Below are 17,173 nucleotides of genomic sequence, written 5' to 3' on the forward strand. Positions count from 1 at the left end.
AAACAAACAAAACACAGGAAGGAAACAGAATGTAATACATTATTCTTCTTGGAAAAACCTCTCGTATATGTCTGTGGATGTGGTGCTTTGTTTAGTGTCAATTAGTGCAAGGGAGTTCATGTACTCTTTAAACTCATGCAAGAAACTTGCATTTGTGTATGTGAAATTAGGTTTATAATAAAGGTTATGTCATTTTTTTCATGGACAAAATACATTATCACACTTGTACAGTCAATTGAGATGTTTTTCTTGATTTTACACACTATATATTGTTCAAGTTGAACCTCTTTTATTTTATTGGAAATACAATACTTATAAGGCAGTGTCCAAGCCTTCTTCCAGTCAGTGTCCATAAAGATGTTATCCCAAAATGCTTTCCCTCGTGGAGATATTTTCCTCTTTTCATAAAAAGTATTACGTATATGTTTGTTGTTGCACTTTGAATCCATTACATCAAGTCCATTTATCATTAGAAGGGGTTTTATTCTTAGTGTTTCTTGATACTGATAACGGCTTCTCATCAAGAGAGAAAGGCTATTAGGGATTGCTTTAGTTACGTAATTAAATTCTTTACTTGTAACAGGGAAGGGTTTAAGATGAAGAAAATGTTCATAACTAAGCATTATACCATGGCAATCAAAAAGGTCACATATGAAAATAATGTTCTTATCAATCCACTTCTATTCAAATATGGATTTTTTCCTGACAGTAATATCTTCATTATTCCATATTATGGCTTTGTGAGGGGAAAAGTTGTGGGAATAACACAATTTCCACGCTAAGAGTGTCTGTTGGTGAAATTTTGATAATTTTAAAGGTAATTTGCTAACATTGAAGTTACAGGTAAGTAAAAAATGCAGGCCACCTAATTTCATAAAAATATTATTTGGAATAAAAAACTAAATTGAGTTTGGCGTTTTGAGACATTCCTTAATCCTTTTTATTTTGAAAGTGTTATTTAAATCATTGAAATTTAATAGTTCAAAAGTATTTTATTAATTTCTTTGGATGATAAATTCTCGACAAACAATGATAGAGCAGGAGATACCAGTCTTGAGATACCTTCCGCTTTAGTTAAGAGAATTCTGACAAAAATAAATAGATCACGTTGAAGCCACATATTCATGATATTTTGCGTTTTGTTTTGATTTTTTTTAAGTCTGGGGAGGAAATTAAGTTGTTGTCTAGAGCACATATCTTTAGTGATATCTATGCTTAAGTATTTCATTGTTTTTTTAACCTGGATGGACATATTTTTGCACAATCTGTATCATAAAGAGACAAGATTTCGCATTTTTTCATACTGAGATGTAAACCTGAAGCTTTAGAGAAATCTTTAAATAATTGTATAGCTGGTTCAACTTGATGTTTGTCTTTTAAAAATAGAGCTGTATCATCAGCTAGTTGTGTAATTTTAAGTTCCTTTTGAAATATGGTTAAGCCTTTTATACTGTCATTATTTAAGATTTTTAGAGGAGGAGCTCTACTGCAATTAAAAATAAAAAAAGGAGAAACTGGGCATCCTTGACGGACAGAACGGTTGATCGGAAATCTTTTGGAGGTGTTAGGATAGATCATTAAATTACTGTTGATGTCTTTGTATAACATTTTAACTACTGAGACAGTTTTCTCCAAATCCCATTAATTTTAATGTATTAAAAATAAAAGGGTACTCCAACGTGTTGAAAGCTTTGTAGAAATCAAGAAATACAATAACTGCTTGTGACTCTTTGTTTGGTTTTGGAATTAGGCTAATTAAACCTTGTTCATAGTTGATGTCATTTCATTGTTTGTAATACAATCTTTATACATATTCAAAAGTGGAGTTTCTATAAACCGTCGATCCCCGGAGATTTCCCGGTTTTCACGTGTTTCGAGGCTTCAATGAGTTCCAGATTCGAGATTGGATTTTCACAATGTTGTTTAAATTCTTCTGAGATCATTGGGATAGAATCCTTAATACTGTCTAAGAATTTTTCACAGTGTTCAGGTTCATATTTAGATTTATACAGTTTTTCATAAAAAGCACAAATATGTTCTGCTATTTCTTTGGGATTAGTATGGTTCCACTGTGGCCATATACATTACATATTATGAAAAAAGCATTATCCAGTTTGCATAATACAATACACCATCTACTACTATCAGAGTTGTAGGTTTCTAAGATATCACCTGTAAATTTATTAAATAGTAGTGCAACACCGGCAGAATTATGTGTAGCATGGCAAAAGTAAGCTTGATCTCCCTATTGACTTTTCCAAAACTCATTGTCTGAGTCGCAAGAGTGTGTTTCTTGTAACAGAATAATATTGGCATTTGTTTTTCGAAGAAAGAGGAACATTGCTTTTCTTTTTATATTGTTTCTTAATCCCCTAACACTAAGTTTTCAATGAGTTAAACTTAAAATCATTCATTTTCAGTGAAATATATATATATATATATATATATAAGAGCACAATGTCTGGAGAACAGAAAAAAATAAGATAATATAAGCCTTAAAAAAAATTAGGCTTGCTTGTGTAAATGCTTCAAAAGTGTGAAGGAGTTTTTTGTGTTTGTTTTTTTTTGTTTTTTGTTTTTTTTTTTTGTTTTGGCACCAGTAATCAATTTAAGTAACTATAACTGGAATGCATTAAGTAACACATTTGTCTGACAGCCTAACAAGTGGTTTATAAACAATCTTTTCTATTTTTTTTTTTTACTTAATGGAAAAAAAGAAAACATTCAGCTCTGAAGCTGGAGAGATAGGGACAAACCTATGGGTGTCTCAAAAGACATCTTTCACTGAGTCAGCGGTGATTCTCTTTCCTTCGATGATCACATCTGGACCACGCCATGCAGTCTTTTTTCCATCTTTGTGGGCTTTTTCAACCAGTAGCCAAAGTTTCTTTCAACGTTGTCTTTCCCCATACGTCAGATCCTCCGCAAGTCGGAGCTTTTTCTCCCTCATCACGGCAGCGGTCATCAAAGTTTTCCATATTTTCTGCCTGAAGGTGCGCATGGTGAATTGGATTATCACAGGACGAGGGCTCCTGTCATCTCTGGGGCGTCCAACTCGGTGAATGGTGTCGACAAGAAAGCCAAGCTTGTTTTTTTCATCTGGAGCCATTTGTCCAAAAATCTGTAAGATCTGTTTTCTTAGATTTTCCGTAGACTCATTGGTGGATTCCGGTAGGTTGAAAAGTTTCAGATTCCAGCATAGGCTGTACCACTGTGCTTTTTCAATCTTTTCATCCTGTTCACTGAGGCGGCCACTCATCACTTGCATCTTGTCATTGTTTGTCTTCGCCATGTGTTGATGCCTTTGATGATTTCTTTGATAGCCACAATCTCTTCAGTGTTTTGGCTTATCTTTTGTTCGAGAGATATGAACCTGCTCGTTAAGTGTTGGACAGCTTTTAGTATGTCTGCATTGGATACCTCATCGTTATCTTTTGAGCATGCTTTCTTGGGGTTAGGACTTGAGAGTGGAGTACCAGATAAAGGGGAGCATAAGCTGAGCGGAGAATCATCATTCCAGTCCATCAGAATGTTCCCCTTTTTTTCTTTCACTCATTTTGTCATGTTGTTTGTCTTAGCATTTGGCTAGTAAGCCTGTTTGCGTTAGCTCAAAGAAGAGGGAGAAAAAAAAGCCTGTGTATCTTCCCAAAATCGTTAACAAGCTAAACTTTAGTTCTTATATTGTCATTTTCCTCACATACCAGTTTTTTAAAGTGATGTTCCGTTAAGTTTACCTTAGTTTATAGAGCAAATGGTGCCCAAAACTTGGAGGAGTTCGCAGCGACGCGTGTGTGCAGGCCGCCTTTGCGGGTGGCTGTTGCTCCACCATAGCTTTCACTAGCCTCCTGACGCTGCTCACAGAGCTGTTTGATTGAGCGGCAGCTGGCAGCATGAGCAGAGGGAGGGGGCGGTTTGCAGCGTGTGAGTAGTGATTGACAGATGTCAGACACTCCCTCAGATGCTCCTCTGGCTCTGATTGGTTGTTTTGTGTCGTGCTCGGTGGATTCTTGCAAATCGCAGTAGGAGCAGTAGGTGGGAGCAATGGAGCCGTTTTTTTGTTTGTTTGTTTTTTCACAGATTACATGTTTCATGTACTGCTGTCTGGGCATAGGGACAGTTTTAGCAAATATGACAAAAAAAATACTTTTATACAAGTTACTTACTGCAGCTTTAAAACATAAAAACGCATTTTTGAATATCTAAAAAGAGAATCTCTAAATTCTTCTACTTTAAAAGTAGCACTTTGAGTTAAACTGAACCTTTGACATTTTATATGAAGACTTTCTGATTCTGAAAAAAATTAGCAAACCTCAAGCTTGAGGTTTCTTTTATCTTTACATGAGCACACACCCACTCTAACTTCTGGGTTTTCCCTGTAAAGCTTTTGAAGTTAGAAATGGAAAATAACCAGCGAAAGGAAATAACATAAACTAGGGTACCATGAGAAAGTCTCTGCCTGTTTTTCCTCAAACACAGTCGCCACCGTGGCACTATGAGGGACTATAAGCATTAGCAGCCAGTTAAATGAGAAAAGATATGGGTTATTTATTTTATTCTTTTAATGTGAAGTGACCTCTTTCAGACCAAATCTGTAAGTCTGTTTTATCAGCTTACTTAAAAGGCAGAACATGTATATTAATTGTCAGTTCAGAGACAAGTGAGTTGTACTGTATGTTCTTGATGTAGTCTGAATCAACACGTTTCTGTTCACTGTATCAGCACATTTAAAGTTACTCCAAAAAAAAAAAAGTCAGGTCAGGACTAACGTAGATAAAAAAAAAAACTTGTTGTGAAGCTGGTCAGCATCTTTTCAAAGTAAAAGCTCATGTCACAGTGTGTCACATGTCGGGTTAATCAGTGAGAACAGGTCTTCAGCACGTTTAAAGCCGACTCAACCTTTGTGGTGATGAAAAACAAGCAACTGAAGTAGGGCACCAAAGTACTGAAGATCATGTTCAAAGTCTCTGCATTTGACAAAATACCACCAAACTAGGTCACTGGCCTCTTTAAGAGGTTTCATTCGTGCAACAGAGATCACTTCAGTCATGCAACTCATCCAAGGAAGATGCAACTTGTTGGATTGTATCTTGATAAGAAAATCATAAAGGGAACACAAAGGTAAGCAGATGGCGTGAAATTCTGAGGAGCTTTATCTGAACATCTCTACGCACATAACTTGGTGGTTTGGCAAAAATGTAATAATTACTACTGAATTGAAAGTGGCGATTTCCGTTCAAATTTTGATGCAATGCACATTAATCTCATGTGTCTAAGCAGGATAACGCAATGACAGTAACGTCTTTTTTCTTACCTGGCACATGTGGTGTCACACCTACTATGACTGGTTCTGCCTAACTCAAACTTGCACATGAAAATTAGTTAGTTAGAAATTCTCCTGTGCTCAGATGGCTGAGGTAGATTTTAAAGATGACTTTAATGGACTAATAAAGTGGTTCTTTCTAAATAAAAATCTGCTGATTTGTTGCAAAATTTTGTTCACAGCCGGTGACTTGTGCAGAGCGACTTCTGAAAGATTAAGATAGATGAGCTGAGATGAGTCTCCACTCAACGATTTGGAGATTCATTATCATACTTCTAAGTTTTTCCTTCCAGCGTGAGTATCACTCTATCTAATCTATCCATCTATCTAATCGGTCTATCCATCCATCCAATTGATGTGCCTAAATACCAAAATAGTGATTTTGCTGACCAGATAAATTATATTTAAAAAAAAAAAAAAAAAAAAAAATCTACTTACATTCTTGTTAGCCTGCCAGCCCTGAGAGAAAAGTGGATCACAGTTTGGTAGCCTTTGTGGTTTCAAGCTTTAAACCATGCTTTTGCAGTTCTGACCACAGCAGTGAAGTGTTAAACATGTAAAGCGTAAAGTGTTTCAGTTTTCTTTCTAGAAAATTCAAATGATCGCGGAAGTATGTATTTTTTTTTAGTGCTGTCAATTGATTAAAATATTTGATCGCAATTAATCTCATGAATGTCATAGTTAACTCACGATTAATCGCAAATTAATCACACGTTTTTATCTATTCTAAATGTCCCATTAATTATCATTTTAATACTGTTATCAACAAGGAAAAGTGGATAGGCTTGCTTTGTGCAAATGTTTTTTAATTGAAAACAACAACAACAACAACAACAACAACAACAACGTGTAGTGTTTTATTTCACACTAACATTCTCATTTTGAGCAGTCATTCACATTTGAATGAATCAAATCTCACACAATTTAACATTGTCAATAAACACATGACAAAAAAATAAATACTTGGTTACAAAAAAGCCCCTCAACAACCCTTTCTAAGGGATCAAAACATTTCGTGGAATTTGACATCCACGAAATGTCGAAATGGATGCAAACCGGTAGCCTACTCTTTTACAGCTAGCAAGCAGGCAAGACCAAACACGTGCGTGGAACATGCCTATTGTTTTGTTTCCAGTTTACAACCTTATCCTGTAGTTTTTCTAATGTTACTAGCAGTGGCCACAGCTTATAAAAAACTACAAGTTCACTCGGTCACAAAGAGCGTTAATCTCGCGATAAAAAATGACGCCGTTAAAATTGATTTGCGTGAATTTGTTAATGTCGTGATATTTTTGACAGCACTAATTTTTCTTGGCATGTGTTATTGTAAAGCCAGCAATGAAGAGTGACAGTAAAAATTGGATGGCAGCCTCAGCCTTGGCTCATCCTGCTATGAAAACCTGTGTCTGTCTTTTCTGGATAGGCTGTCCTCTGCTCCCTGCTGACTGCCAGCGCTTCAATGGCCTTGGTTACTTGACAGTTGAACCAGCTCCGCTTTTCCTCATAGGCTCAAACCTGACAGTGTACTGTCACGTCTGGAAATGGCGTATGAGGTATGAACAGCAGTGTGTTCAAAGGTTTTTGACTGGGGTGGCCCAAGTGGGACTTGACTTATACAGGGATGGCATGAAGTATGTGCACGCACACAGACATCGGACTAACATTAATTTACTATTTTTATATCAACTTTAACTATTAACATTATAGTATCTTGATTTTGTGTGAAGAAAAAATAGTCCTACCAATCAGTCCTCGAGAAGACACTGTACCTCCAACAGAAAGCTGCATACAAAAGAAAACAAAGCACAAAGACATTCTTCAAAGGGCCGGCCTCTCACTGGGCAGATAGCCAATCATACTTTAGAGAGGTTACAAATATTGCTCTGTTTTGTTCAGATGCAGTTACTGTCTTCCAGGTCCAAAATATCCCTGGAGCTGAATGGTCAGACCATCGATCCATGGAAAAATGTCAACTGCACTACAGTGATGTTCAAGTTGGTCAATGTCCGAACACCACTATCTATAGTGCGCTGCAAACTGCACAGTGATCAGCTGCGTGAGATCATCAATGGACTGGACCTACATGGCGGTCGTATGTACAGTCGGCTCTGACTTCCACATTCAGATAAAATTAGGATTGTATTACTTGAAAAGGAAATACATTCTTAAGAGGATTCGTGTGCATTGCAAAAACGTTTTACAAAATTGCACACAAACATAACTTAGATTTTTGAAACTTTTCACCTCATTGAGAGGTAGTAAGATAGTGGCTGCAGTGCATCATGGTTATTAAAATAGTAGTAGCCAGGTGTTCAGTAGGTAGATGTTTGCTAAGGTGCTTAGCAGAGTAAATTTTTACTACAAAATTTGATGTATTTCACTGTCTTTTCATGGAAACTCCATTTAGTTTTACTCATATTTTAGTTATTTGAATTGTTTTAGACATAGTTGACTAAGCATTTTTAGACTGAATTCTGATTTGCTTCTTTTTGCTTTTGCAACAGTGAAGATGTGTCTTTCGCGGGTCACATTTCAATTTACGAGATGAGATGAGTTTAGCAACTCATTCATTTGCCTAATCAGTACAGGACAGCAGTGGGTTCAAAGCTTGTTGTGTATTTCAAGTTTAGCAAGAACACTCCAGCTCTGGTTTAGCTGATAAAATGACTAGCTCCCATTGTTATCTCTGAGGAAAAGTAATAAAACACATTCCTTTTTGCCACATTGCTGCCAAAAATCATAGAAAAGACATAGAAAAAGCATAAAAAAATGACCATGCTTTGATTTTCATCATTTTTCTATTTTGTCTTCCATCCTCTCCATGTGAAGTCCCTCCAGATAAACCTGAAAATATTCTCTGTGAAATGTCAAGGAACTCAGATTTAATAGACTGCTCGTGGGAGGCGGGACAGGAAACACACCTCCCTACTGCCTACAACATTTCAGTGTGCAGGTATAGTGTTATTCTCAGTTCAAACAACGCTGCTGCCTTGTTTTCTTACTTGTCAACCATTTGACAATAGCAAACCCTATTTTTGACTCATTATCAGAGAAAATGGGACCCAGATACTGTTAACTCAGATCCAGGATGCTGAAGAAATCACCATACCACGAGCAATGATCGATGAAAACGCTAAATACCAGCTGACAATCACTGCGTACAACCACTTCGGATCGTCGCAGTCTGATCCAGTCATCCTCTGTGTAAAGGATATAGGTAAGATCTCATTTCTGTATAAATGAGTTGGTGTAAGTTCAATCTTATCAAGTATTTTCTTGAGAAATGAGTCATCCTGTGAATGGCTGTCGTTCTGTGATCAGAATTTGACTAATTTGACCCTGCTATCTGCAGGGTGTTTCTCTGTGTTTGGAATATCCCTTTGAAGTGAACAGTTGGCCCACAATTGTCGTCGTTTCAGTGAACTTTTTCACCTTTTGACATCCGTTTATGTTAAAAGTGACTTTTTGAGTCATTGCTGAATTAGTAGAAACTGCTTTATTGTTTGCTTTGGTGTTGTTTGGCTGCTCATCACACTGGACAGTCACTGTCACTTGTGTGCACGCAACTTCCATGTTCTTTTGTATTGCAGTGGTACCAGAGACCCCTCATATCATGCAGATCACGTTTGGGAGTGACTCCATAGCAGCCATGTTGCAATGGAGAAGCGCTGAATCCTCTGAGCATCTCTTATCCGACATCAGGCTGCGCTCTGATAATGGCTCCTGGGTAAAGTGATGTAATGACCCCTGTGATAGCTTTCTGGGTCTTTGTAGCACCCGTCTGAATCAGTGCAGGTGACCTCATCTCTTGATGTTTTTTAGGGAGCGGGAGAGGGAACAGAGCTCAGCAAGGGTCTGATACAAGTGGACGGCCTGAAGCCTCTGACTGAATATGAGTTCCAGATGAGAACATGCAACCAAAGCCAACTGAGGCATACCAACAAGACCAGCTTCACGTGCACCAGCAGCAAAAAGTCGTTCTGCAGCAAATGGAGTCCGTCTGTGAGGGGGAGAAGTCCTGGAAAAGGCAAGCATGCAAATTGTACTGAACATGCAACAAAGGCAATCAGATTGTGATAATGTGAGAGTTTGTCGTCACTTACATAAAACCCACGACTTCTGGTCGAACATATCTTTAGGTCCGTCTCAGCAGTTGCATGTGTGGAGGATAGTCGGCAGCCAGGGGACAAACAGGAAACAGATGGTGACGGTTTTGTGGAAAGTATGTGTCAAAGCAATTCATCAGGTCTGGCTTTTATGATGACTCTGACCATTTTGTAACACAAGGGTACAGCAAATGTCAGAATTAGTTTATTCTGGTTCATTCATAGAGACAGCCGACACTCCTCGCTGATTGCAGCAATAGTTCACCAGTGTGGGAAGTGCACTTATTCGCTTTCTTGTTCAGAGTCAGATGAAAAGATTGATACCACTTTAATGTCTGTTTCATAAATCTAACTTTGTCTTGGACTGCGCCCAGCCAAGAAATAGTCACATAACCCCCCATGAAACCACAACTTGTTGTTTTTGCACTTCAGTTTTTGCTCTGAGTAAACATAGGAGACATAACGTACTAATTTAGGGCTGCAACTAACCTTTATTTACATTGTTGATTAGTCTGTCAATTATTTTCTTGATTAATCAATTAGTTGTCTAGTCTATAAAATGTCAGAAAGCCTGAGATGACGTCCTCAAATGTCACATTTTGTCCACAACCCAAAGATGTTCAGTTTACTGTCAAAGAGGAGGAAAGAAAGCAGAAAATATTCACATTTAAGAAGCTGACATCAAGAATTTTTACTTTTTTTTCTTTAAAAATTATTCAAACCGATTAATCAACTATCAAAATAATTGGCGACTAATTAACAACTAATCAATTAATCGCTGCAGGTCTATATCAATTAGTGACCTTTAGAGGTGTTGGTGGCTGGATTTTGTTACCTTTGGCTGAGCCAGGCTAGCTGTTTCCAGTCTTTATGCCAAGCTAAGCTAACCAGCTGTGGATTCATATCTAATTGACAGATATGACAGTGGTATCAATTTTCTCATCGAAGTCCTGTAAAGAAAGCATATAACTGTATTTTGCAAACTGTCCAGATGTTTCTTTGAAAGTAAATTTAACGTGATGAATGGACGTCTTCCCCAGCCTCCATCTCCACAAGATTACAGCGGTGAAGTGCAACAGTACAAGATCTTCCTGGGAAATGACCAAAAACAGGGAGTGACCTGTCGTGCTGCGTTGAGCCAGTGTTCAGTTCAGGTCCCAGCAGAGGTCCAGGCACTCAGCATCAGTGCTGTCACCTCATATGGGGCGTCTCCACCAGCGGATGTGCCTCTCGGACACTCAGGTACACAAACATTAGACAGAGGACAGAACATAGCAAATCATTATTAAGTTGCCAAGAAAGAAAAAACAATAAAGCATAATCCTGTCATTGTTTCTAACTGTTAAGGTGATTTTGGGCCTGTCTCGAGAGAGTTGGCTCCTGCAGCTAATGGCAGCGCTGTCTTGGTCTCCTGGTCGTGGCCGGGGAAGAAACACTGGTCATCGTCTGGAGGAGAGCTGCTGCACTTTGTGGTGGAATGGACAAGTGTACCCGAGGAAGGGCTGCAGTGGCGAAAGCTGGCTGAAGATCAAAACAGCACATTCATCACAGGTACAGAGCACTTAACAATCAGGCATACAAAGCACAAAGCATTTGTAAATCGAGCCACAGTGGTTTCAGTTCAGAGACAAGCAGTGACCTCTTGTGGACTTTTGGTGAATTACACATAAATAATTTTTGCTTTTAGAATTTCAGTTCATTACTATGATTCTCAACACAGCTGAAGTTAAAGTTCATCAGCAAGTTGAAGGTTTGAGAAATGTATACGGGAGTGTTTTTCTGTATTGTTTCAGGTCTGACTGCAGGTGTGAGGTACAATATCTCTCTGTATGCTGTGACCACCAGGGGTGTCAGTGCTCCATCATCTGGTCTGGTCTACTCCAAAGAACAGAGTAAGATTCATACATCCCACATGTCCCAGAAACAGTTTCTTCCTACTTTTTGAATGTAAAGACAAACATTTTTATTTACAAATGTTAATGCTCAGTGGACAGTCTACGCCCATCATCCTCTCTCTGTCTCATTTTATGTGTTTCAGAGCCGGTGTCTGCTCCCAACATGTTAGTACTGCTCCATGAGGCCAGACAGATCTGGATCCAGTGGGATGAGCTGCCTGTTAAACAGCAGAGAGGCTTCATCACAAACTACACCATCTATCTCCAGACGCTGAGCGGCAGCAAGCCTGAACTCAACGGTGAGTCCTTTTGTGTTTGTTTACAGGAGCTGTTTTGATAATTGATCAATCATTTAAGCCATTTCAAGGTTCAAGGTTTCCAGTTTTCATTTAGCTGCTTTTCTTTGCTTTATTTGATAGAAAACTGAATATTTTTTAAATATAACATGTCAATATTTTCTAAATTTCTTAATCCAATTGTTCAATGCTGTGAGCATCAAAATCCATTTCCCCTCCACTGTCAGAGGCAGATATTTTAAAGCCTAATTCATCCTGTAATAAGGCCGAAACTCTTTGCTTGACTGGCCATCACTGGCGGTAAGTGACAAAATGTGTTTTTTCTAATTTGGGCAAACTTGCTCTGTCTGAAGGTCTGGAGGAAAGACAACTTTGCTGTGAGTCATTTCCTGTTCTTATACATCAAGAGGACTTCTCTTTATGGTGCTTATTTAAAGGTGCAACATAAGAATTTTAGTTTAAAACGTTCAAAAATTGCAACAGAATGTGAAGAAATAACAGGTCTGACGTGCTAACCAGCTCGCCCCAGCCTGTCCTGTCTCAAAATACCACCTTGTACCTCCATAGGTGATACTTTGTTAGTATAACTCAGACCTCCAGAGGTCACCTCAGGAGCATATCTGTGCTCCCCTGGTCCTGAGTTCAATTACTGAATTAATTAACTAGACTACAATGAGGTATTTATTTGAATCATGTTTAAAGAGATAGTATTTGGTTTTTTAGACCATTTTCTGTAGTTTTTAGGTGTTGGGGGGCTCCGTAACTGCCTGGGCCTGAAAACCTTCTGCTTCCAGCAGTCCAAAGTGTCTGTGCCAGCGGTGTAAACACCAACACCCCCCGGTGCTCTGAGCTCACAGTCTGGACAGAGTCAGCTCGCTAATCTCACCATAGAATGCGAAGCTATCTGAGCTAACTGTGCTAACTGAGCTAACTAGCAAATAGCAGCTACAGTTAGCAGCATTTTGCAGTTACTCTGGTGATATGGTGCCCCCTATTTGTTTTGAGCATGTTTTTCACATATTGCACCATATGTTGTGTGTGTGTGTGTGTGTGTGTGTGTGTGTGTGTGTGTGTGTGTGTGTGTGTGTGTGTGTGTACATGTACTTTACCTTGGTCAGGCTAAGACTTTCTAGCATGTTCATGTGTATGCTCACCCGTGGGAAATTATGTATGCATATGCATGCATTGTGTTTCAGCACAAACCTCTGTTACATAATGGAAAGTGTGGAACCAGCATTCAATTGATACTCCCCTCCCACAAACCTTCAGTGCATCAGCAGGGTTTTTCGCCTCTCACTTCCAGTAATGTGGTGAGATTCAACTGTTAAACCAGTGGCTGCTTCCTTTATTTTTTGTGATTAATTATTTGTTGAAACAGCCAAAATATCCAACAGTGACAGTGGAGCCAGTGGAGCATAACAGATGCTATCACTACACATTAACATTTGCTGGCTATCTGACAGAAAGCCTGACTTGGAGTTGTATGTTTGTATAAACCTTTCTGATTATCTGGTTGAGTGTATTTGTTCTCGATGTATGACTGAGGGGATGTTCGCCAGTGAGAAAAGTGATGTTTAAAACACTGGCTGTCAACATTTTCATAGTGTCTTCAGTGAATCATAGCGTTTTCTAGAACTGGCTTTGACCACGAACAGGAAGCCATGTGGCTTCATGCACGCATGCAACCGTGAAGCTGTTACTAACCAGCCTGCATCAAGCACTATTTCTGGAACTTCAGTGTAAAGGCACCTGAGAGCTTACTTTTTCCTCTTCCTCGGTGACACGTTGTGTGTACAGTGGATGTTTTCTTTAAGTCATTTCATCTGAACTTTCACTGAAAATTACTCAGACATCTTATCTTATTCCCATCCAGTTACTTATATACCAAAACATATCTGCTTGTCAGAACTGGGTGTTTGTCTAGAGATAGAAATTAGCTTTTATCTACATACTCTCTGGATCTCCTGCAACTTGAAGCAACTGAAAAGTTAAGCTCAGGACAAAAGTGAGCTCAGAGCACACAGAACTACTTCAGCATTCATATCTGACAAAACTATATCCCCGCAAAGTCCATTTAGAGCCTGTCCTGTAGCTTTAAATCATATTGCACAATCTTGGGGAAATGAGAATTTGCCCAAGTGGCACAATTGTAGATTTCAAGTTTCAATTTCCATTGTTTTCCTGAGCACTTTAAAGACTTCTTGTCCATTATTGAAGGTTCATTCTTAACCTTGGGAACAGCAATTGACAAAATAATCTCTTCATAGAGTCAATCTAGAGACTGACTATGTTGCTTGAAAGGTCAAGATTGTACTTCAGATTCATACTGATTGATGGGGCTGACATTCTACATTACTTGCAGCTGAATTAAAGCAGTTCATCTTGCCTTCTTGCATATTTTAAAGCTTGAATAAATGAAATAACTGATCGTGCTGCCTTAACAAATGAATTGGCTGCTTCTCTGCAGTGACGGTGTCTGGCTCCGAGCCCAGACAGAAGTGGCTGGCCTGTCCTGAGGGAGCTCTGGCTCTGCAGCTGACCGCGTCCACCTCAGCAGGAGAGGGGCCGCGGGGTGTCCGAGTCTCCTCCTGGCCTGAAACCCCTGCAGGTCAGTGCCCTGCTGTCAGCCCATGCCCCGATTAACAACACAAACATCCGTCTGCTGAGCCTGCTCTGTTAAAGCACATGTCTTTAACTGTAATTCCCCTTCTTTTTAATTCGGGACAAAAAAGCTTAAAGAGGGAAGATGAAAGAGGACTTTGTTTTCTTGACTGTCTCACAGCTTCTCTTCTTAACTGCTGTATCTTCCCCTTCTCATCTCCTCTAGTTGGCCTGGTGTTCGTGATTGTTTTCATCATTACGCTCTTCATAGCAATCATAGCCAACCTGTTGTGCTGGAGCTGTGTGAGAGAACGGTATTATTATTATGCATTGTTTGTGCTTAGATATCTTTGTGTCATGGAAAACAACAGTCACCATAACAGACATCGTCTAATAATAATGAAAGTATTCGGAGGATGCACATCACTTTTTTTCCTCAATCTCCTGCAGCTGTTTTTAAATGTTCATTGGTTTTGTTTTACTAGTAACTAAGATGGATGTGGTGGATTTCATGAAATGCCACACCACAACATGAGCACAGGAACAAGAAGCCACACATGAACAGAAACTTAAACCCTGCATCTAATATCATGTCTACATATGGTCAAAGCAGCCCGGCCTGATGGCTGTTTTCCCTGTGAAGATACTGATTGTGTGCTTCATGCAGTATGACTTTGTGTAGTAAAAACACAGTTGTAGAATAACAATGTTTTTGTTGTATTTTTTTAATTCTGTACACTTTGCATCACTACTGTATTTGATAATAAACTGATAATTATCAGCTCTGGAAAAACTGCAGTTTAAAAGCTGTCTTTTTCTATCTCAGCATCAAACAGAAATGTGTGTCATGGGGACCCGCCTGGTTTGATCAAAACTTCCCAAAACCAGGAAACAGTATTGCCATCCAACTGCTGAAGGTAAAGCTAAGTGCTAAAGCTAATGGACATTCATCATCATCATTAACACAGTGAGGAAACTGCAGCAGCTGCACACAGTTAAAAGGATAACAGAGAAATCAGTTCATTTTAATACCTTTTTGAGAACAATGTAGTTTCAAGAGGTTTAACACTTTGGACTACAGTAGGAAGTAATGTCACTTGTTACTTCCTGCTTTCACTCTGACAACATGCAGCTGAACACCAGAGATTTATTATATACTCATTGCTTTTTATTCTTTGGTCTCCAGCAGGACAAAAGTGAACAGCCCCTCTCCTCCACCTACAGCGACCCTCCGCTGTCCCCCATCAGCTTCATCTCCCAGGACGAGACGGATGACATGTACCCCAACATCCACGTGGAAGTGTCCCAGGCTGGCTCAGGACAACCCCCAGTGGAGACACCACTGTTAGTGGCAGATCGTGGGACGATGCTTGTTGACAGCCAGCTGGAACATGTCAGCTACAAACCCCAGATTGCCATGTTGGCTCCATACGGAGAGGATGAGCTGGAGACAGAAGAAGAGCAGAGGGACGCACAGATAAGTGGGGAAGAAGACCGATGTTCAAGTGTATTCGGAGGATTACCGGGAGGCTTTCTGCCCAGCGTGGAGGTGGAGTTCTCTGGTTCACTTGTGGGGCTGACACTCAGCTCTGTAAACAGCCTTTTGTGGCCTAAACCTGTCTTGAATGAGGGCTTCTTCCTTGGGAGGAGGGGGATGGAGGACAATGTGGAAGCTGACTCTCCCTCTCTTGATTTACAACAGGGTGAAATGACAATTTGTGACACAGCAGACGCGTGTTTATGTCAGTATACAGCTGAGACAACAGTGACTGCTGGTTATTTCCCTCAGGTAGCTGCTGTCGGCAGCACGGCGCTGTGTGACGCACAGCGGCAGCAGGGACGAGGGGAATGACACAAACAGGACAACCTGCACTACTTAACTGATTTTCAAGAAAGCATTATTCAATCACCACTTGACCTCAGTGACTCTGTGTAATCAGAGAAGATCGTGCTTCAGATGGTGTGCAACTACAATCAGCTCTGCTTAAAACCAAGTTAATAAATGAATAAGAAATTTTATTGTTTGTAATATGTGTGTAGCAGTACATACCATCTTCCTCTGAAGATGAATCAGAACGACCTTGCTGATCTCCTGTACATCCATCTTGCTCCACCGGCAGGTCGAAGTTTTCACGTACTGAGTGAAAAAGGACATCTAATGGATGGATTAGCACTAAATGCTGTGCAGACATTCGTGGTTTCCTCATGACTTCAGTGATATTTGCTGAAATTTATTCCAGCGCCACCATGAGGTTCACATTTGTGGTTTAAAATAAAAGTCTCAATAAAAACTGGATGGACTGCCATGACAAGTCAAACATTCCTGTTTTCCTCAGGATTGAATGCTGATGGTCATCTGATTTTTACTCTACCGCCGCCATCAGGTTAAGATTTTCATTTGTCCAAAACTTTGATGTGATCACTGTAAAACTAATGACATTCCCATCAGCCTCAGCTGTGCCACTGAGCTCTTTGGCAAATGTTAGCATGCTAACAGGCTACACTAAGATGGTGACCATGGTAAAGATTATACCTGCTAATAAACATCAACATGTTAGCATTGTGAGCATGCTGGTGAGTCACAGAGTTACTGTTAGTGTAGCTGTAGACTATCAGTGCAGTTATGAAGCTCGTGAATACATACAGAACACTTCCGATGGAAACTGTTCTGGAAAAATGTTGAAGAGCATCTGAACCAAAATATAGCCGCAGAATTAATGATTTACTAGAAAGTGATGCATCATTACATTTCTTACTTTATACTGTTTCACTAAGTCAGCAGCTATAAATGTTAATTCAATGAACTGTGGGTTGCCAGCCAATTTCCAGATATTGTGGTGAGAATAGATCATCTATGTTATGAAGACTAAGCTCTTATGATGCTGGATGAGGAGGAGGAGGAGGAGGAGGAAGATGTTTACCAGCCAAATGGACTGCTCACCACCTGCAAGCCAA

At 39.5% G+C, this 17,173-nt stretch overlaps 1 protein-coding gene across 1 annotated transcript; it reads left to right on the forward strand.

Annotated features, from left to right (window-relative positions):
* Positions 1-5,553: 5,553 nt before the first annotated feature.
* On the forward strand, positions 5,554-16,074 carry il23r (interleukin 23 receptor). Its single transcript, XM_070961383.1, has 16 exons — positions 5,554-5,614; positions 6,744-6,873; positions 7,237-7,412; positions 8,150-8,273; positions 8,371-8,537; positions 8,911-9,047; positions 9,143-9,347; positions 9,460-9,542; positions 10,467-10,668; positions 10,774-10,977; positions 11,220-11,318; positions 11,465-11,620; positions 14,085-14,225; positions 14,445-14,532; positions 15,045-15,135; positions 15,405-16,074. The coding sequence occupies exons 1-16, from the start codon at positions 5,554-5,556 to the stop codon at positions 16,068-16,070; spliced, it is 2,730 nt and encodes a 909-aa protein (XP_070817484.1). The 3' UTR covers positions 16,071-16,074.
* Positions 16,075-17,173: the final 1,099 nt, after the last annotated feature.

The sequence above is a fragment of the Chaetodon trifascialis genome, chromosome 4 (assembly GCF_039877785.1).
Source record: "Chaetodon trifascialis isolate fChaTrf1 chromosome 4, fChaTrf1.hap1, whole genome shotgun sequence".
NCBI lineage: Eukaryota > Metazoa > Chordata > Actinopteri > Chaetodontiformes > Chaetodontidae > Chaetodon > Chaetodon trifascialis.